The sequence below is a fragment of the Amblyraja radiata genome, chromosome 5, assembly GCF_010909765.2.
Source record: "Amblyraja radiata isolate CabotCenter1 chromosome 5, sAmbRad1.1.pri, whole genome shotgun sequence".
Classification (NCBI taxonomy): Eukaryota; Metazoa; Chordata; class Chondrichthyes; order Rajiformes; family Rajidae; genus Amblyraja; species Amblyraja radiata.
The window spans coordinates 52621739-52644658 of record NC_045960.1 but is presented as its reverse complement, the minus strand read 5'-3'; the positions used below and the strand labels follow the sequence as shown (position 1 = coordinate 52644658).

The following is a 22920-nucleotide window of genomic DNA, read 5'->3' as shown; positions in this document are numbered from 1 at the left end:
ACATATGCTCTTCACCCGCCAAGTTTGTAACAGCAAAAGGCCTCACTTTCTCATTAGTTAGTGGCTAGATCTTACCAATCAAAAAACAGGTAAGACAAAACAAAATGTGTACTTACGTCAACCCTGTTGTTAAATTAGTTCAGTAACTTTACAACTGCACAATGAATTTTTTTGGAATACAAAAAGCTATCGAGTAAGACATCTACTATTTATTTATATTATGAATGGGTGCGGTTGAGACGGGAAATGGTCTGGAATCACAAGGCATGGTAAACAATGATAATATGCAAACATGTGATGTACATTTTATCTTTGGCATTGGCTTCTTTAGGGTTGCAAAGACGCATTTCCTGTAAAACGGTCTATGAGCATAAGACCAACTTTTGTGGTGATGAGGAGAAATAATGGCAGTGTTCTCTTAAGAGGGGGTGGGGGATGTTTCTTGAAAGAGCACGGAGTCTGGTTGGGATTTGTAGTCAAATGCCATTTCTCTTTAGGTTATCAGTTGTGAAATACATTTGATTTAATACGAAGCACATTTGAAAACGCGGCATGTAACTCTACAAGCAGATCAGAAGGGGGCAGGATTTACAATTCGACAAGTTAAATACGTGGCCTTGTGTCTGAGGCATGGATACGGAAAAATGAAATGACTGTAAAATAAAATTGCTTTTAACAAAACAAAATAAAGCCTTGCCTTTTCGTGCGTGGTTTGCAGAATCCTGTTCGCTCGGTTTTCAGGAACCTCGACAACGCGTCAAGTATACAAGTTATTGGAGACGGGCGAGAAAGGGGGATTAGGATAAACTTCTCGTTTCATATCCTCGAACAACATTGCACAGAACTGTTAGCTGCTGCTGCTGCTGCTTTACAAAAGGACACAAAGTGCCGGACAGTGAGTTACTCTGACACTTTGTGTCTCTCAGCATCGCCCAACTGCAAACATTAGGTTTCTTTTAACAAGTGTCTACCCGCTGAGTTACTCCAGTTTTTGTGTCTATCTCCAAATAAAGTGTCACGTTTCCCTGTGCATTGAAATACATGTTGAGGAAATAATCTCTGGGCCGCCACGTTTAATTTCTTAATTATACTCTTGGGGTTTTAAGTTAAATTTAAAAGGAATAATCTTCAGGCCGCGGCACTGTCTGTCGCCATGGTTTCCCGTGCATCCCGTGCATAATTAACCGCTGGAATATTAATACGTTGACGAACCCGTGCTCTTGTACTCGTATATGCACTGAAGGTTGATTTCTTCAGGTTCCCTGGTGGTCTAGTGGTTAGGATTCGGCGCTCTCACCGCCGCGGCCCGGGTTCGATTCCCGGTCAGGGAATTACATTTTAAATTATAACTGCTCAATCATTTATTTTAGCATTTAACACTTTGCATAAACTATGTGCTGTAATCATATGATTAATAATATTTATTTAATTCTACTTTTTTTAAGGCTTATAAATACAAATACCTCATTTCATTTAAATACCAGATTGAAAAGGCAGAAACTAAAGTGCAAATAATATATTACAAATAATTATTCAAGCGACCAGTTCCTGTGAAATTGCTATCTTCAACTCACGTTGTCTATTTTACTTGTTATTCCTTCAAATTACGCTGGTCATTTCTCCGTCTCTGCGAGGAATCATTGTGCTCTTATTTTAAAATGAATGACCAACATATTTTAGTTTACTTTTACATCCTTTTACTTTGCATTATTTGTAATGCATCACAAAATAAGTATACGATTGAATCTAAAGGTATATTTTTCTGTATTTGTGCATTTTTGGAGATAGACAATAGGTGCAGGAGTAGGCCATTTGGCCCTTCGAGCCAGCACTGCCATTTAATATGTTCATGGCTGATCATCCCCAATCAGTACCCCATTCCTGCCTTCTCCCCATATCCCCTGACTCCGCTATTTTAAAGAGCCCAATCTAGCTCTCTCTTGAAAGCATCCAGAGAACCTGCCTCCACTGCCCTCTGAGGCAGAGAATTTCATACTCACAACTCTCTGTGAGAAAAAGTGTTTCCTCGTCTCCGTTCTAAATGGCTTACTCCTTATTCTTAAACTGTGGCCCCTGGTTCTGGACTCCCCAAACATTGGGAACATGTTTCCTGCCTCTAGCGTGTCCAAACCCATAACAATCCTATATGTTTCAATGAGATTTCCTCTCATCCTTCTAAACTCCAGAGTGTAGAAGCCTAGCCGCTCCATTCTCTCAGCATATGACTGTCCCGCCATCCCGGGAATTAACCTTGTAAACCTATGCTGCACTCCCTCAATAGCAAGAATGTCCTTCCTCAAATTAGGGAACCAAAACTGCACACAATACTCCAGGTGTGGTCTCACTGGTCTCTGTACAACTGCAGAAGGACCTCTTTGCTCCTATATTCAACTCCTGTTCTTATAAAGGCCAAGATGCCATTCACTTTCTTCACTGCCTGCTGTACCTGCATGCTTACTTTCATAGACTGATGAACAAGGACCCCCAGATCCCGTTGTACTCCCCCTTTTCCCAACTTGACGCCATTTAGATAGTAATCTACCTTCCTGTTTTTGCTACCAAAGTGGATAACCTCACATTTATCCGCATTAAACTTCATCTGCCATGCATCTGCCCACTCCCCCAACCTGTCCAAGTCACCCTGCATTCTCATAGCATCCTCCTCACAGTTCACACTGCCTCCCAGCTTTGTGTCATCTGCAAATTTGCTAATGTTACTTTGAATCCCTTCAACCAAATCATTGATGTATATTGTAAATAGCTGCGGTCCCAGCACCGAGCCTTGCGGTACCCCACTAGTCACTGCCTGCCATTCTGAAAGGGACCCGTTAATCCCTACTCTTTGTTTCCTGTCTGCCAACCACTTCTCTATCCATGTCAGCACTTGACCCCCAATACCATGTGCCCTAATTTTGCCCACTAATCTCCTATGTGGGACCCTATCCAATGCTTTCTGAAAGTCCAGGTGCACTACATCCACTGGCTCTCCCTAGTCCATTTTCCTAGTTACATCTTCAAAAAATTCCAGAAGATTAGTCAAGCATGATTTCCCCTTCATAAATCCATGCTGACTCGGACCGATCCTGTTACTGCTATCCAAATGTGCGGCTATTTCATCTTTTATAATTGACTCCAGCATCTTCCCCACCACGGATGTCAGGCTAACTGGTCTATAATTCCCTGTTTTCTCTCTCCCACATTTCTTAAAAAGTGGGATAACATTAGCTACCCTCCAATCCACAGGAACTGATCCTGAGTCTATAGAACATTGGAAAATTATCACCAATGCATCCCCGATTTCTAGAGCCACTTCCTTAAGTACCCTGGGATGCAGATTATTAGGCCCTGGGGATTTATCAGCCTTCAGTCCCATCAGTCTATCCAACACCATTTCCTGCCTAATGTGGATTTCCTTCAGTTCCTCCATCACCCCAGATCCTCTGGCCACTACTATATCAGGAAGATTGTTTGTGTCCTCCTTAGTGGAGAACACTAGAGGACACTAGACCTCCTTAGATATTCCTATTGTTATAATAAATAGCAGGTTCAGAATAATATTTGAGAATTTAAGGCATGGTGAGATCCAATAAATCATCCAACCCAATAATGGATAAAGATGATCATTAAGATCCAGGCAAATTTGTGAACTCAACCTCCTAATAGTTTCCTTTTATTCACTGCTTTTTTTTATAAAGTGAGTCAAAGTCCTTTATTTTTGTAAAGGACTTTGTAAACACAAAATGCTGGAGTAACTCAGCAGGTCAGGCAGCATCTCTGGAGAACATGGATAGATGATGTTTCGGGTCTAAATTTAGGACTTTTCCTGATGATATTCCACACAACCTCGCCATTGCCCTTGTTGGGCCAATTGGGGTGGTCTTGCCACAGGGCTGTTGTCTGGGGAGATGATGCTTGATAGTGGTTCAGCATTATCTGCTGCTAAGCCAACACCTCCAATGAGGCACAACAGTGTTTTCTGAGATGCTTATGCAGATTGCTTTTGTGATCTAGTTGTAATTCTGAATATGAAAGAGCACAAGATTCCATACCTTTTCAGATCATTATATTTGATTTTACTAACACTAAGCCAATTCTCATTGACAGGCTATGTGTTTCACATGGTGACACTAAACCTGAGAAATGCACTCTACTCACAGTTTAGTCTCGTCACAAAAAGAGATTACCTGGTGGACAAAGGAAATGACTAAAGGAGCCTTGAACTAGTATAGTATTTTCATTGACCTGTGGGAATCCCTGAACCATGTCTACTCTTAACTGAGATAAGGAGCATTTGGGATGGTATTCAGAACCTCGAATCCATATATTGGGAGCACACACTTTACAAATTACACAGCTGCCCACTCTTTCACACATCCTATGTCCCAGTAATGGCCGGGTCTTTCGGTCGCATATTAGCCTCATGAGTCACCTTGGAACCCACAGAAGTGGAGGTAAAGCATGTCCCTCATCTGAGGGATTGCCCAAAAAAGAGTGCAAAGATTTTGGCTGTGTGGACGTCAGCCATTGTACTCAATGTCAGCTTCTTCAAAATGTTGGTGCCATTATCTATAAGATTTAAATATCGCTAGATCAAGTGCAGGTACTCCCCCAACACACCCGTTCCCTACCCGTAGCCCCCATGGTCCTCGAACTCAAGACGCGTGTTGCAATAGCAGTTCGCCTTCCCCCTCATGTGAGGTGAAAAGTTGAGAGTGTTCCTGTGTCGCAACATTGTGTTGGAAGCTGGCAGGATTGATTTTAATAGTAAAAAATTTGTGAAATTTGTCATTTTTAAAGCTTTAAACCCGAAAAATCATGAAGGGGTGGAGGGGAGGGTGTGGATGGGAGGGGTGAGGGGGAGGTTTGGGGGAGGGGTGAGGGAGGAGGTTCGGGGGAGAGGTGGGGGGAAGGGAGGGGGAGAGGGGGTGGGGAAGGAGGGCAGGGAAGGGGGAGGGACGGGTAGGGGGAGGAGGGAGATAGTGGGAGAGAGGGGAGGGGGAGGAGAAAGGGGGAAGAGTGGGGAAGGAGGGGTAGGGATATGGGTAAGGGGAGAGAGAGGGGAGAGTGGGGAGGGGGAGAGGGAGTGAGTGAAGAGAGGGGAAGGGGCGGGAGAGGAGGGGGAAGGGGCGGGAGAGGGGGGGAGGAAGTGGGAGGAGGGGGAGAGGAGTGTGGGTGAAGGGGGGAAGAGGAAGGGGAGGGAGAGGGCGGACTTGTACTCGGTGAGCAGGCGGCTCGGACGGGGTCAACTGCGAAAGGGCAGCGAGCCTCGGCAGCTCTCTGGACCTCGGGCGGCGTGGAGAGCCTCAGAAGCTCTAGCGTCACAATTCCCCGTGTCCCTGCGGTCAACAGAGGAATTGCAGGTTTCCCAGAGGGAGTAATGGCCGCCAGGGCCACCTTCTCATCACGTGCCCCGCGCGACGATAACGGCCGCTGCCGCCATGTTCTACGATTGGGCGGGGAGACGGAGAGGATTCAGAAACAAGCCAGTGGCCTCCGGCTGTGAGCGAGCAACTGTGAGCGATGCCTCGAGCGAGCGGCTGTGAGGGAGCGGTTGTGACCTCCGGATCTGCAGAACGCTCGATCTTTCTGCGCGTTTTGAAGAAAGGGGGGGGTGGGCTAATGTACCTCGTGGAAAACTGCGCATGCGCGTTAACAGCAGCTGCATTAATCCAAAGCGGGTGGGGGGGCCACTAAGAAAGGCATTGTGAGGTCAGCAGCTTGGCAACCGTTATATTTTTTTAAAATGTCAGTTTGGTGATAAATTTTAGTAAATATCTCAGGAAATAATTCACCAAATTTACACAGGAGTGGATTTTTTGAAATCGTAAGGAAAATCTCTACCAGAAGATGTAAACATTTGACCGTTATTGTAACGTCAGCAGCTGGGCAGCAGTCAGATTTTTTTTTAAAAGGTCAGATTGGTCAACACACAACTTAATTTTTATATATTACTATTTCCAAAAATGAAACTCTTTAATTTTTCTTTAAAAAGGATCAAGAATGCTTCGGATTTCAACAATATAAATAATGTTGCACGTTTATTGTTCTGATTTCATGTAACTTCCCCAAAAGTAGATCGGAAATTGCAGGTAGTCAAAAATGCTGGAGTAACTCAGTGGGACAGGCAGCATCTCTGGAGAGAAGGAATGGATGACATTTCGGGTCGAGACCCTTCTTCAGAAATTGCAGTGTATTTTCTGTTATTATCCCAGAGGTTTGATTTGAGAGCAAAGGTATCTCGTTTCATGGAATCCGCTAATAAGTAATCAAATTTCCATTAAACTAGCAGAATAAGTATGTTGACACAAGAATCTGAAGATGCTGGAATCTTGAGCTAAAATAAAAGTGCTGGAGGAACTCAGCAGATCAGGGTGTATCTGCGGAAGGAATGGACAGACGATGTTGTGGGTCTCTCCTGGGTCGCTGCCTGGCCCGATGAGTTCCTCCAGCACTTTTTTTTGTATAAGTGTGTGCCTTGGTGGTTGAGAACAAAAATGGATTAATTCCTTAGCATGCTGTTGGTGCTACAATTTCTAAGTTATTCCTGTACTGTTTTTACTTCATTTTCATTAGTCAAAAAATGGAATCCCTGGACAACTGAAGTTGAAATAAAAGCAAAATTTATTCCTTCAGCTGTTACGGTCAAACTCAAATGCTTTGAAGAAAGAGCTTTGCATATGGAAAGCAATTAACAAAAATGGACAGGAACTTCCAGGTAACAAGCTAGAGGTCATAAGCTGTTCTCCGGGGCCACATGTGAACTATCCAAATCGTATATACAGCCAAGAAGTTATCAGTCTGACTCCAGGATAACTGCTATAGCCCCTTGGGGCCACACAGATTTAATATTTGATCTAAGACCTCCCCTGTAGACAACCCGACCATAAGTATTTTGTTATTTGTGGATCCTGTCTGGTTTCTTGAATACTTTGGGGGAGACAGACAAACCTCATTATGTAAGGCCAAGCCAAATTGGTTTTGTTTAAAGTACTTACAGAAGATGTATATTTTCTTATTTTGATTAAATTCTGGCTTGGCTTGGCTCTATTGTTTAATCTGGAAAATCATTTTTTATAGGCGAGCAAATTTACATCAAAGCATTTCAGTTTTCTTTGATTCCTTGTGTCATGACTGTGATTCAACGTTGCAAACACACAGACCCACAGTGGTTGTTGGTCTTTTTTTTTTTGGATTCTGCCTCATTTCATACTAAGATCTAATCTGAATCATTGATAACCTTTGAATTAACTTGATATATCTATCTAGAATTGTATATAGCCAGGCCAAAATTCCTCTTTTGTATCTCGCTATAATACTGTAACTTTGTTGATTAGCTCAAAGTATGATGAACAAATGAGTGAACCAAAACTGAAGAAAAATAATAGTGGGAAACCCTGGAAAATCATACACATTGGAGGCTGTTTATAGAAATCAATTAAACAAATTAACAATCTTATATTCATTGTTTATCGTATTTATAAAAACAATATTGCTTGAAAATATAAGTTTCCCTATCCTATATGAGATTTCACAGTTGCTTTGAAATTTCTCTCAAAGGCTTTCAGAAGATATGTGGATAGGCACAAATTGCAGCAACCACTTGTATGTGCCATGATCTATGCCCACACATCCAAGCAGAAAATGGTGAAGAGAAAATAATGGAGAAGCTATCCAATGAAAACAAAGTCCTATTTTCAACCTTGAAGGAAGTTGTCAAAGATTCCACCTTTCCCATGGTTAAAATATGGATTTGGGGATTTTTACTTCCACAGATTATCATAGACGCTCTCTATATGTACCTCGGTGATTTTGTGATTAAACTGTGACTCGCAACACTAACTCTTTTTTCCAAGGATATCCCTGCAAAGCAACAGTATTGGAGGATGTATTGTATTGTATTGTATTCAAATTTATTGTCATTGTCTCAGTTAGAGACAACAAAATGAATTTCCCTTACAGGCAGTATCATAAAAATAAAAATAAATAAATAATAATAAATAATAAAACATATTAAAAATTAAATAGAATTTAAAAAAAAGCACAAACACTGAAAGTCCACGACACAACATAACACAGTGGCACCAAGGTGAGGAAGGCACCATAGTCCAGCCAGCCTCCCCTCCGTTCTTCCCAGATGTTCACTCGTGGTCGAGGCCTTCCTAGCACCCGCAGTCGCCGCCCCGGGTGGCCCGATGTGTGGGGGAGACAGGATAGTTGCAGTTTAGTGCATGTAACTTCTTTTAAATCTGATGTAAATTGGATGAAGGAAATTAAAGGTTAAAGGGCAATATTATTCCCTTATCCAACATTATGTAGAACTGGCAATTCCTGTTATTTTGTCTAAAAACTAAAGAAAATGTGCAAATATTAGGAAGCAAATCTGCAACTTAGGAACTTTGTCATAGATAGGAATTGATTTTAAATCAATTGTTAATATTTGATTTTGTGATTCAAAGCTTTTAATTGACCAAAGTAAATCTTAAAGAATAAGGAATATGGAGTTGCATCACAAAGTTGCCATGATCAAATGAAGCAGAGCTATAGGCTCAAAGGACTAAATATTCCCAACATTCTTTGTCCTACAAGAGTTGGGAATTATTTAGCAGTCTAAACAATATAGAAGTGACTGAACTATGCTATAAAAAAGCCATTTGCTTTGTTATTCTCTGCAGGCAGATTTTGCTCTTCAATGGTACTTATTGTCACATCTACCTAGATATAGTGAAATTCTTTGTTTTGCATGCAATCCAGTAAACTCATACTATAAATAACACCCAATATACATGTCCAAGTGTGCAATGAGTGTAGTGCAAAAATTGTAGACTTCTACACAAAGAGTTGCCACACTTCCAGCACCAACTTCCATGTATCGTTCTTAAATATATCAAGTCTTATCATGGTTCAAAGGGGTGGCACAGGGTCTGAGATGCAGTGGTTAGCATGCACTGCGATGCTGTTGTTGTCCTCCTCTGCCATTCTGCACTGCTGCAGGCCACGTCCGATTTGCGCATTCGTCTGTGGGGCCTCCAGCAGTGCCTGATCCACGTGACCCCCCGTTTGCTGCAGGGTGTGTAATGGCTCATTCCACTGGCACCTCGACCCTTGCCATCCTTTCACCTCTGGCAGCCACCGCTCCACCTTTGTGCCTCCCATAGCAGACCTCGGAACCCCCATATCACTTCTGAACGCTGAGACAAGCTCACAGCCCGCTCATCAATACCGTTCTTCTCCTCCATCCGCCGCCACCGCCATCTTGAAAGTAGTTTTATCACCCTGTATCCAATCGTATTAGCATATCCTTATTTTCACGTGTAGTTTTCCAGCTTTCTTTAAATGCATTTTAGTCTCTCATCAAGGAAGACACAAAATGTTGGACTAACTCAGCTAGCCAGGCAGCATCTCTGGAGAAATGGAATAGGTGATGTTTCATGTCGAGACCCTTCCTCAGACTATGGGTTAGGAGAGAGGGAGACTAGAGGCATGAAAAGGTGCAAAGAACAAAAGAATGAAAGGTATGAAAATAACAAATCAAGGCCAGCAAAGATGATCAAGGAAAGGTGGAGCCTACAATGGTCCATTGTTGGCTGTGGGGGAGGTGATAACGAGGGGGTGCAAACAGTGAAACTAAGCAGGATGACAGTAAAACTAGTAGGACAACTAAGGTGGGAGAAGGGTGGAGAGAGAGGAAATGCAAGGGTTACTTTGAGAAATCAAATTCATACCGTTGGGTTGTAAGCTGCCCATGCGAAATATGAGGTGGTGTTCCTTCAATTTGCATTTGGCCTCACTTGGACATTGGAGGAGGCCCAGGACAGAAAGGCATCTGTGTGAATGGCCACACAGTCAAGGATGCCCAGAGAGTAGCGCAGGGGAGTAAGCACATAATACAAATGTCTTGCGGGTCAGAATGAAGGAAATATTATGTCCAACTCTAACCGCCTGAGGTCTGCCAGAGAAGTCCAAAAGTCAACTGCAGATGGTGGCTGCAAGATCATGGTCGAGGAGTACTTGTATGGTATTATGGTGTTGAAGGCTGAGCTGTAGCCAGTGAATAGCATCCCGACATAAGTGTTCTCATTATTAAAGTGATCGAGAGCTGAATGTAATGCAAGAGAGATAATGTCCTTCGGAGACCTATTTTTCTTTTGTGCATATTGCTGAGGTCTAGTTTGTGTGGGTGGCTTGTGCAAATGTGGACCAATACCATTATTTCAAATACCTTAATTGTGGTTGATGTTAGAGCTACTGGACAGAATCATTTAGACAGGTCAATTTATTTTTCTTGTGGACTGGAATGATGGGGGATTTCTTGAAGCAAATAGGGACGGAAGATTGCTGAAGTGAGGGATTGAAGCTAGAAACCATGCCAATTAATTGGTGGTGATTTCAGAACCCATCCAGGAACTTCATCCGGGCCAGGTACTTTCTGAGCGTTTGCCGTTGTGAATGCAGATCTGACATACAACCGAGATGTAACGATCAGGGCCGGCGGAGAATGGGGAGCATGCCTTAGTGGAACTTTGTTTGGCTGTTGAAAACAGACATAAAAGGCATTAAACCTGTCCAGTAAAGATACATTGTTGCCACAGATTGCATCTGTAGACCAAGGACATGGATCTCAAATATTTGTGATTTCCAGCTTGTTTTGGAAGTCATACTTGGCATCCCTGACAGTATTATCTCTCTCGAAACCTTTGGATCCGAAGTTTAGCATAATATATGTATTAATATACATGCCTAAGTATAATGGGCTAGTGCTATATTGCAAAATAATATGCAATATATTTACTTTACTTTCCATTACTGTTGCCCTATTAAACCTATTGTTTTTAAAGTGCTTAAAAGTGCTGTTTACTATTTTGATATTGTTTCTCAATTTAAAGTAGTTTTCTAGATATCTTCTAATTGAACTATACTTTTAAACTTAATTGAGAACACTAAAGCCCAATAAAGAACATTAATTCAAAATAATCATTGCATAAAGTTTGTAGATAAAAACAAATCTTAATCTTTGTTTTCTACTTTTTGTAAATATTACATAATCCATTCTCTTCCCAGAAACAAGTCCCAGGGAATAAAGCAGTCTATAATTGGCAAACTATTATTTGAATTTATATCTTTGATAAAAGAGCACAATCTACCAATGAGAGAATAGCATTGAGACCAGAGAGTTGATAAAGAACTTTTGATTTACACAGATTTGTGAATTTTCCTATATGGAAATTGCCCAAACCTCAGGTTTATGCAAGTCCTTTTGATAGCTGAACATATATTCAGAACGGAATTGTAGCTAACAATTACAATGAATTGCTATGGCGTTTTAAATTACATTGTTTTTGCATTGTATCACAAGCCCAGTATACTTGTACATATTAATATGTATATAAGAATGAAAATCCCCCCAAAATTTGCTTGCTTCTCTTGCCAGATGTTCAGATGCACCCCCACCTATAATAGGCAAATTTGTCACCAATAACTGTTTATTTTCTACAAGTAATGCAGATTGAAACTTGTAAAGTAATTGGATGTTTTTGATTATTGACCTCGTAACAGTCATGTATTCCTGGCTATGAATTAAAATCACAGCCTCTACAGCCCCCTACAGCTTCTTTCTTCCTGACATTGTCATCTAATATTGAGTTGCTGTATCTTCTCCTATCTACTATTCCTAGGATTCCAGTTGGTACCTGTGGCAAATGAGACCAATATAACAATTTGTCATGATGTTGCTGCTGACCTGCTGCACTCACCTTTTTGTCCTCGGCCTCCTCCATTGTCAGCGTGAGGCTAAGCGCAAATTGGAGGAACAGCACCTCATATTTTGCTTGGGCAACTTGCAACCCAGTGGTATAAATTTTGATTTCTCTAACTTCAGTAACCCTTGCATTCCCTCTCTCTACATCCCTCCCCAACCTAAGTCACACCAGCTTCTCGTTCTCACCTAGCACACAGCCAACAATGGTCTGTTTCCTTTATCATCATTACTTTTTCACATATCTTTAATTAATTTGTTCTACATCTCTCCACATCACCATCTATATCTCTCATTTCCCTTTCCCCAGACTCTAGTCTGAAGAAGAGTCTCGACCCGAATCGTCACCTATTCCTTCTCTCCAGAGATGCTGCCTGTCCTGCTGAGTTACTCCAGCATTTTGTGTTTCCCTACTATCTGAACTTCTATATAAAACCTCGGTCTATTTGTTTTACATCATTCACTCTCTCCATATACCTTTTCTAAAAAAAGGTGAAAGCTGTTGAAATAAGATATTTCTTCCCATTTTAAAGTTAATTTTCTATGTTAGGAATCAATTCCTTTGTCAAGGGCAGGTAAACTGCTTATGCTCCTTGCCAATATTTAGATAACCGTTAGGAGATGCATAAGAGCTGGCTGCTAAATTGGTTCCTTGTCAGGAAATGCCTCCCTCTACTGGAGGGAATGTGCAAACTCCACGCAGACTGCACCCATGGTCAGGATCGAATATGGGATCCTGGCCAGTCAAATTTAATTTAGAACATTCAGAATATTAACATTTATAATCAATTCTGATTATTTTTTCAACCAAAGACAGCAGCTGTTGGAATCTAGAGAATAAAAACTCAAGGTCGAGCAGCTTCTGTGGAAATAAAAGGATGACCAATGTTTTGGGAGCTGTGCAGGGTCTCGCCCTTAAATACCAACCATCCCCTTGCCACTAAGTTCTTCCAGCAGATCATCCTTGATTAAAAAAAAAACATCCTTATCTTGTTTCACTTGTGAAGATTAAAGATTGACGATTTATAGGAAAAGTCACCTGATTTTACCAAGAACCAATTAGATGTGATATTCAATGACCAGCACACTTTTTGTAAAACCAGTGTATATTTATAAACATTTAATGTATAACAGGTTATAGAATGCAGGTAAATAAGCAAAAAGTGTCATTTGTATTGTATCATCACCTGCATACAGTAAACTTATTTTTTATCACTGTCTTCTCCACACAGCAGAGAATTCAAGTGCAACACATTATCTACAGTATTATATTTGTACACATCCTAATCTCTGACCTTGCATACAAGCATCCTTTTGCCATATTTTACATTTTCCTTAAAGGAAAAAAATAGATTTTGGACAGGCTCAAATTAAAAGTAATTTGCTTAACCTAATGCCATTATAGCAGCAGATTACTGAGTGGAAATGTGACTGGGTAAAGGGACCAATGAGCACAATTTATTGATGATATAATTGCTCTTTCATATGTAGGAAGCTTTTTCTGCAAGGCTTTTCTCATGAAATAGTGTCTTCCATATATACATTGAAATGAATGAATATATTTAAAAATATTTCCAAAATACAATGACCATCCACATGTATCAACTGTGGGCAATTAAGTCCCTAGGTACCAATATTATTTGCTGCATGGCATGAACTTTGGTCTAGGAGTTCCAAATTACCTTTAACGGAACCAATTATCTAATCATCCCTGTTTGTTTTTGCATAGATAACATATTAATCTGATGCTAAGTTGTTTTGAAAAAGAAGTGCAGCTAATTCACTTATTTATTATTGTGTGGAACAGTTTACTGATTGAATGTAATATCTATTATATTAACATTATAATAATAACTTTCACTTTTCATTTTGAAGATAATTAAGCAGAAAGCATCCTGCAAAGTATTAGCCTGTGGCAATAGAGAAGTTCTATTTCTTTAATCTAGCTGTAATAAAAGTATTCTAAGCATTGAAAAATGGAGGATGAGTAAAATGCAACAAAAGTAAATTTATTTGTAAAATTCTACTTTAGTATGTCAACAGCCATGAATAAAATGCCCTTTCAATGGTATTCATATGCTGCTTTAGTGACATTTTTCATGCTGAATAAGCTAATTTCTATCCACTTCAATGTATATTTGTATTAGTGTAATTTAGTTTAAGTGGCAACAGAAAGAATGAAAAAGTGTTTCATTCACATGAGATAATGATGCTAAAACTGTACTATGAACAAAACGAAGTACAAGGAAATGCAAGGAAATATTCTCCATTCTACTACTTTAAGCTTAAAACCTCTGCATTGTAACAATTATGATAATCCCCCATGTTGTGTATTCTGAGAGAATGGTTGAAACAGGTGAGTACAAAATTAATCACAATAGTCTCAGATACTGACGCCCCTTGCCCACCTATTCACTGTACACCATGAAGCTCACTGGATAATCAGAGGACCTCAAAATGTACAGTACTGTCAAATGCAGGTATATGTTTGGACTCGGGTTTAGAATAAACAAGGTTGGCACAGTTTGTAAACTCATGTATAGATAGGGCTATGTGTTTATTTTCTGGAAAGGTTTCCATGCAAATCTCCAATTGTTGTTTCCACTGAAAATATGGGAATTGGTCATTTTTTTAATTTAAAATTAGTTAATATTTAACTAATAAAGGCTATACATTTTTAATCCGGGCAACCATATTTTGGATCAGGGTAAGTGAAATATGCTCTATGGATGAATGATTAAAGAACTTAACATAGGCTACTGTAAATGTTGTTTTGCCCCTTGGTTTTAAACTTTTGACATGAACTGAACGAGTCAATCCTTTGTATTTCCACAAGTGTCCAACTCGGCTCAGACCTTGTGCCACCAAGCCATTTCCACTGCCGTAAGAAAACACAGTTCGTATAATATCCCAGTTGGTGATGTTGGCATATAAATGTACTTCTCATAAAGAAACTGGTGTCCAATTAGGGACGCTGTCATTTACTGCTGCTGTCGCCATCTTCACCTCTGTTCAGCAGTTTCAGATTGAGGCACAGCGGCGTGAGAATGCTGTCATATTATTGCTTTTGATACTACTGCAGGTGCTGTGGAGAACACACCACTCCAAATCCTAAAATCCTGTTCATTTCCGGTAGGTGCTCTATAATCCCACTGGGAAAAATCTCCAGGCGAAAATAAAACCGAAAACTATCTACGGGCTGATCAGTCTGAAGAAGGGGTTCGGCCCGAAACGTTGCATATTTCCTTCGCTCCATAGATGCTGCTGCACCCGCTGAGTTTCTCCAGCATTTTTGTGTACCTTCGATTTTCCAGCATCTGCAGTTCCTTCTTAAACACTATCTATGGGCTTGACTGAAATTAATTAATCCATTGTTCCGTCTTGGTTATTCTTCTAAGGATCGACATTGTGGTTGCAGGATGAAGTCTCAAACGGAAAATAAAACTGCTACGCATCCATAAAGATATCCTGCGAAGTATGCGAGACATTTTGCAAACGAAAGAAACCGCGCTACGACCGAGAACCATCCAAAATCCGTCAGGTTTGATTAATTCCATTATTCTTACTAGATGTTGATGGCAGAGGAAGGCGTTTCTTTTCTCTCTGGTGGTTAAGCTGTCGTGAGGGTCCATTGGAGCAAACCACCTCATGGAGATACAGCGGAATGGTTTGCGTACACATAATAGTCGACATTGGGATACTTGAACGCAGAAAGCTCGCGTGTAAAATTGCTGTCGATTTGCTCGTAACAATATTGATGCCTCTTGCAGTGGGTTACAAGCCAAGGCCCTGCAGAGAGCAAGTGTTTTTCAATCAATTACATTGTTTTCACGAGCGCTTCCTTTTTTGATGATGAGGCGGCAGAAGTCAGACTGTCGTGAATGCGTGGAGGTGAATGACAAGTTCGCCAGTAGTAGTCAGGTACAATGGAGAGTGAAGCCCTTCGCTGTTTCCCACAGCGAGCGCCGGCACCGCTGAAGAAGTCCCATCTCAACCAGCGCAGGGCGCGGGTGAGGCCGGTGGTGATAAGGGAGAGGAGTGTGGAAGGAAGGTTGGTTCAGAAGTGTGACATGTCAAATAGGTGTGTGTGTGTGTGTGTGGTGGGGGGAGGGGAGCAGAATTTGTCCTTCTTCCGCACTCAGTCCGGTTCAGAAAGCTCCTATCTCCATCCCCCAAGGTCGATAAGGTTTCCCCCCGCCGCTGCCGCTATGGGGGACGGCGGCAAAGCGGGGCGGGTTGAACACTGCGCCGCCTGGGGCCAACAGGGCAGCGGCGGGCAAGGTGCCAAGCGGGAGAGGGAAGGTGTGGGCGGCAGCGGCGGCGTGCACCGTGGCGGAGAGGGAGAGGAGGGAGGCGGAGAGCGGGGCCACTCGGCCCGCGGCGCCCATGGGGACCGCCCGCAGCGACGTGTCGCTTTGAGCCGCGGCCGCCGCTGCAGCAGCCGCCGCCGCCGCCGCCAAAGTGGCGGTGAGCAAAGCAGAGCCTTCCGGGCGATGCGGGATGGCGGTACCTGGGTGCAGTTCGGAGGTGGCGGTGGCCAGCAGCCTGTCGCTGACGAGGCCGTGGTGCTGCAACAGAGCAGAGGGCAGTTGGTGGAAGGCGGCGGCCCAGTGTTGTTGGTGCTGCTGGAGGTGATGCTGGTGCCGCTGTTGCTGCTGCTGGTGGTGATGGTGATGATGAGCCACCGACGAGCTCATCACTGCCGCTTCCCGTTGAGAGGCGTAGGTACTGAGGTGAGAGACAAGGCGGAGTCGCAGCGGGTCCGACGTGTCGAGACCTTCGACCGAGCTCAGGTAACGGGCCACCTCGGCCAAGCACTCCCGGAAACCGATGCTCATAAAGTCCATGGCGAGAGCGTGGGCGTCAAAAAACCCTGCGGGACAGAAAGATCAGTAAAAGTTAGCGAGATAGTCACACTGCATGGAAACGGGCTACCTGTTCATTATACCAAAGCTGTCAGACTGTAACTCTGAATATCATGCTGGCCGCACTTTGTGACTTTTCATCACCACTTCAACATGTCTGATTTAAATACTTTTCAATCAGTAATTTGAGTTTCGTATCTGATGTTTTTTTTATACCAATCATCCGTTAGTGTTTACGAGTTGTGAATCAGCGGCATCCGTAATTATTCTCCGATGAAAATGGTTATAGTTCACCGTGACCATAAAATGTCGGATAAATTAGGTTAAACGAATGAATTACTTCCAGCAGATTGCCTCATCCCACACGACTGTAAGGAAACTGCTATAGTTCTTACAGATTTCGCTGCGGGACCGGTCTGTGGCTCAATGTTCACAATAGGTGGCGGTGTGGAGATGTCGCCGAGGCCTCTTGTTTATGTGTTTGTGCTTGTTTTGTCTTTCTGGGCAGGTCTGGCTGCTCCAAGCCAAAAAAAAAGTCCAAACAATCTCTGCATGCGACTCCCCGGTTTCACAAAGCACTCACTCCCGCAATGTTAGGAAAAGCAAACAGAAGCCGAGGTCAAGTGCCGCTTTTGTCTCGCCGGCTCTTTCCCACGAGCTCAGTGATACTATTAGCATTTCCACTGCACTCTGCCGGGCCGCCCACAATTGTCAGCGCGCTGTTTCCTTAGGTTACCCCTTCCACGTGGCCTTTGAAGAGGCGCTCAATTAACTTCTTACCTTTACCTCCGGTTGCCCGCAGCATCTTTAGATGATCCACCGTCATCTGAAGTATTTCCGCTTTCTCGAGCTTTGCTGATCCCTTGAAAGCAGAAAAATGTCCCAGTTACTTTGCCAAATTTTCACTCGTTTCAATGGTGAACACTAACATTGCAATGTAGTACTTCACTAAAGTATCCATAAAAGGGCAATGTAATATCACATCACTAAATTAATCACTAAATTGACGAGGTTAAAACGCTATTTTGTGTAAAATTGGAAAGACTGAGTGCAAAAATAGAATGTAAAAACGTAGTGGATCACGCTCAATCTACCTGTTTCTCAAAAGCAGTGGGGACCAGTCGACGAAGTTCCGACAAACTATTGTTAATACGATCTCGACGTCTCTTCTCGATGATCTAAGAACGCAAATCGTACCGTTAGGACAGTTTGAATATTTTAGAAAGCAATCAAAACGTGACCCATAAAAGTTACTACAACAAAAAGAAAAGCACCCTCACCCCTCTCCTTTTCTTCCTGGCCATTATTTGGGAAGTTGTAGACGGAGACCCGGCTCTCATGAGTACATTATTGTCCTGCCTGTTAAAACGGGAGAAAGGGATCGCCACTGTCAGCTTTTTCCCCGTGTTATACCAATCACAAGAATGAAAAGATTGAACTACCAAGTGCCATTTAAAATGTACACCAAGCTTCGCCGTAAAAGAGACGAAAACTCACCCTGCGCAGATATTTTCGCTCCCCACGTCTATGGTTTCATCAATATCACTATCTGAAGAACTTTCTTCACAAGGACGTTTCATTATCACTGGAGAGAGAGAGAGGGGGGGGGGAGAAACACAATTTTCCGGTCTGCTTTTTAGAAGCTGGCGGTTTAGCTCCAGCCACCCAGGCAGCCAGAGCGCAGTGTGATGCGCTTTCCCACGGTATAAGCTATATCAATGTTGCAATGTCTCGCTGAGCGCACTCTGTCCCACAGCCCGCAAGCAGCCCTGATTGACAGCGCGACGCTCCGGGTTTGAAGGAGACGCCTTTCTCATTGGCGCAACACGACGACGTCCCCCTTCCCTGCGTCAAACGCGCGGGTCGGGGAAAGCGTGGGAAAGCTCTCTGTCCACTTCACTTAAAAGGGATCGGCTGTTAGAGGAACTTCTAGAAACTTTTTTTTAAGTTGGTAGGAGAAACATTTATGTGCAATGTTAACGTGTTTTATCTACATTAAAGTTCCAGTATTGCTCTCGTGTTAATATCCCATTTATAAAATATGAAATTATGCAATTCCCATATTCCATCGGCCTTTGTTGTTCTATTGAAACCATATTTTTGATCGGCATGGCATGTTCATTTCCAGAAACCTGAACTATTTTTTTGTTTCACATGGAGAAAATCCCGTGTTGCCCTTGCTCCACATCCATCGATAAGAAAATTAAGTCGATATGTACTGTACAATCACTGCAGTGATTTTTTTTCCTCAATTCTATTAAGATTGTTTGTGTAGGAAGCACGGCTGTTTAAAATAGGAATGCAATACTAACTAAGTAAAGTAGGCATGCGTTGCATTAGAAACATAGTCCGAGCCAATAAATCAAATCTCAAACACGATTATAAACGCATACATATGTATGTACCATGCAAGTCAAGTTACTCCATTTAAAGTGTCTATAGACAGCTAAAGACAGAAGCATCCATTGATTTATTTTATTAAAGAGCCGCGTTTATACTCGGTGCATGGCTAAGCTGTGGTATAACCGTGTGAACAGAAACTGGACACTATTCTTCAGCACTTCCCCTGTAATTTGAACTTTCTGAATTACACGCTGCCCGCAAGAGAGGTGGTTTGAAGAACATTACAGCACCCTGTGTGCATTACCCCCGTCAAGGTGTTCTGGTAAAGCTAATAAAAAAGCACACCAGATAACATAGTAGGAGCATTGTTGCCGGATTTAAAGATAGCCGTACTATTGTCAGAAGCATACCGACCATTTTATTGAACTAACAATCCACGTTGTTATTTCTTTATCCTCATTTCACAGACATCATTGACAAGAAAAAAATGGGATCACCAACATAACCATACGCGTTAGGATTTTTTTTGGTACATCTTTTCTTTTAGTTGGCATTTTTTAAACTGTAGTAGAACGTTAAAACTGTATTGATTTCTACCTACATGAACCCAGGACTTTCCAACAATTGACCCGATGGAGTTACTTGAGCTACTTTAGAACATTGTATATTGCTCGGGAGCGGGAAAAACTTATGTTTAAATAATTTCAGTTTCCAACTTGGTCTCATCTCTTGGACTATTCCGGGCCGACATGCTCCTAGTGGTTTATTTGTTTCTTTTGTCAGTGTTTTGGAAGTCATTTGTTTAACTTCACGTAGGTATCTGGGCCAGAAAATAAAGGTTGTTTAGAACCTGCAAACTAAAGAGGTGACAGCATTATTGCTTACATGAAAAATGTCACCGGCCACATAAATTTGTTTAAGGATTACGGCACCTGGTATTGGGGAGTGATACATATACATACTGACGGGACCGTTCAGACGTTAACTTATTTAGTCTCTTTATAGTATTATTAACTGCTTCGGAAGTCATTACTCCCGCTGCAATTATACTGAACAATGTAAAACGATGCTTCAAGAGCGAATAGAATAAATGATCAAGAATCTTTATTTCTTTTTAATTAAATGAACTGTGCGTCACAATACACTAATGGTTAAGCATTAACTTTAACTTGTAGACAGTTTCGTAAAAGATGCAAGCAAGAATATTTTACTGCTTCCAAGTTAATTCTGTACTACTTAGACATTAATTGTTGGTATTCGATTTCCATATTTGTGACCTTGAACACAATGAGACCACTGGCATTTAAGACGGGCCCGTGTTAAATGCCGGGTGATCGTCCCATCTCAACGCTCCACGAAGTCAAGATCAAGGAACGTGTAATTGGTTTGACAATAACCTCGGGATCATCCTCTCGTCTACATGCTAATCCGATAAAGTTTTAACCCGGCGAATGCGAATGACTGCCCCAAAAGTTCTATAAAGAGCAATTTCTCTTCCTATGGGATGTTTGAATATTGAATGCTACATATTTAGTATTTTTCCCATAAATATTGATACATTTTACGAAAATCACTATGGTACCAATGGCCGGATAGATTCAAATCGATCTTTGAAACACTGTAAATTACTGTCAAATAAACGGCGAAGGGCTTTAAGGGCAAGAAGTTGATGCTTGTTAGAGTCTTTAATAAATTTTCGATCACAAATTATCGTTACCAAATTATGGTACTCATAATTGAAATGTTAGGGTTACACATGTATTAACAATGTTTTGAAGACTATCCTTATGTAACACTCTCTTTGACTGAGCTGCATAATTTTAAAATTATTTTTATTCAACCATAATTTGTAAAGGCAACATATCAAAGCTACGCAAAACAGTCAATACGTTTTTGTCTCGGCACATTAGTGACTGTAGTGCTGTTTCTTGCTCTCCCACAGGACTCAAACATTTCATCAGCTTTGCTCTGATTTTCCAACATGTTCCATACAGTCCATCTCTGACTGAGTACTTTTTTGACCGTTTATCTCCATCTCAGTGGCTGGGTGAGCGACCAAAATCCTTTACAGGCCTTCATACTGCCGCAGCTATCATGAGATAATCTCCTCCCACTTTGCTTCCTGTAAGGTTTCCATTCCCATATCCCAGTCTCTCAGCTTCCATTCTATTTGATCAAAACTTCTGATATGTTATCTTCTATTAGGTCAAGTTTGTTTTCATCCGCCATATTTGAAAAGACTCTTAACCACATTTGTCCCATTTCCCACAGTCTTACTCTAAAACTCTCTCCTTCCATCCAGATTAAGGAACAGGGTCCTTTTTATCTTCCCATTCCACAGACCATTCTCCGTAATTTTCAACATATGTGGCTACCTACCACTAGACACACATTTCCCGCCCGCCGACCATATTTATCATTTTGTTTTGAATTTTAGGTTTCCAGCAGTTGCCATGTCTCATTTCTCTGTTGGTTTGTGTTTCCCCCTTTAACTATATTGTCTCTTTCTTTCCTCTGCTTTTATTCATATCCTTCTGTTTGCATCTCTGGTAGATCATCCGCGATTAACACACCTTCTTAATCCCTTCTCAACTGGTACCACAGTCACATGTTTCATTGGGTTTCCTCCGGTCTCCGTTCTATTCTCTTTCTTCTCCCCTTCAGCCACACTTCTGCAACTTAAAATATGTTCGATTTATAACTTCTCCTAGTTCTGTGTATTGTGTTCAGTGTTGGTCATCATGTTATAGGAAATATGTTGTCAAGCTGGAAAGGGTTCAGGCACGACTTACATGGATGTTGCCAGGACTCGAGGGCCTGAGTTATAGGGAGAGGTTGTGTAGGCTGGGACTCTATTCCTTGGAGCGCAGTGAGGGGTGATTTTATAGAGGTGTACAAAATCATGACGGGTATAGATCGGGGACGGGCAGTGGGCAGGTGCTATAGACCTACACGGGAAGGTAGACGCTCCCGCCCCCGCGAGTCTCGGGCAGATGGGGCTCGTCAGCCTGGGAAGGCAGTCCATCCAGGAGAGGGAAAACTCTGATTTAAAACCTCCACTTCATTGTGGCCAGTCATGGAAAAGGCTCCAGGAGTAAACCTCAAGAAACCTCAAGAAAATCCGGAGTCGGAACCCCCTAAGGGTCGTTGTCTACAACCTCACTCTGGCAGCTCCTGCGACGGCGCTGGTGCCAAACTATAACGGCCCTGCCCTTCCTTTGGATCGATCAGCGACGTGGAAAGGGGGGACTGCTGCAGCCTGCACGGGCTGTCCTCCATATGACATCGCCAAGGCTTGCATCTGACCAGGATGCATCACCCAGAAAATAAAGGTTGTTTAGAACCTGCAAACTAAAGAGGTGACAGCATTATTGCTTACATGAAAAATGTCACCGGCCACATAAATTTGTTTAAGGATTACGGCACCTGGTATTGGGGAGTGATACATATACATACTGACGGGACCGAGTCATGACCGAGGGGGGGGGGGGGGGGGGGGGGGGGTGGCTGGCTGGCTGCTGCTATAGATCGGGTAAATGCACAGTCTTCTGTCCAAAGTAGAGAAATCAAGAACGAGAGGACATGGAATTAAGATGATGGTGAAAATATTTAATAGAAACCTGATGGGTAGGTTTTTTTACACAAAGGGTGGTGGGTATATGGAACCGGCTGCCAGAGGAGGTAGTTGAGGCAGGTATTATCGCAGCGTTTAAGAAACATTCAGACTGACACATGGATAGGGTAGGTTTAAAGGGATTTTGTTGAAACGCAGACAGGTGGGACCAGTCTGATACATGATACATGTTTTCACGCTGTATGACTCAATGACTCTTCTAAGGATCTGAAATATTACCTGTTTTCCTCCACGAATGCAAAGTGGTTTGTTGACGAGCCCTTCCCCCCCACTATAAACACTGAAAAAACGTCCCGGCCCGAAATGTCGTCTATCCATTTCTCCGA

General features: G+C 42.2%; 1 protein-coding gene and 1 non-coding gene across 3 annotated transcripts; one reads left to right on the top strand and one right to left on the bottom strand.

Moving 5' to 3' along the window:
- Positions 1-1259: 1259 nt before the first annotated feature.
- On the top strand, positions 1260-1331 carry trnae-cuc. Its single transcript has one exon. It is a non-coding gene; the product is annotated as a tRNA-Glu (tRNA).
- Positions 1332-12857: 11526 nt separating this feature from the next.
- On the bottom strand, positions 12858-18748 carry hey2 (hes related family bHLH transcription factor with YRPW motif 2). 2 transcript variants are annotated; one of them, XM_033021209.1, is made up of 6 exons: positions 18115-18739; positions 17898-17976; positions 17712-17795; positions 17398-17479; positions 16263-16625; positions 12858-15541 (listed from the first exon to the last, which is right to left on the bottom strand). In XM_033021209.1, exons 1-6 carry the CDS (start codon positions 18195-18197, stop codon positions 15399-15401), a joined length of 834 nt encoding a protein of 277 aa, XP_032877100.1. In that variant the 5' UTR covers positions 18198-18739; the 3' UTR covers positions 12858-15398. The 2 variants fall into 2 exon arrangements, with proteins under 2 accessions (XP_032877100.1, XP_032877099.1); XM_033021208.1 differs by having other exon boundaries at positions 15416-16625; positions 18115-18748.
- Positions 18749-22920: the final 4172 nt, after the last annotated feature.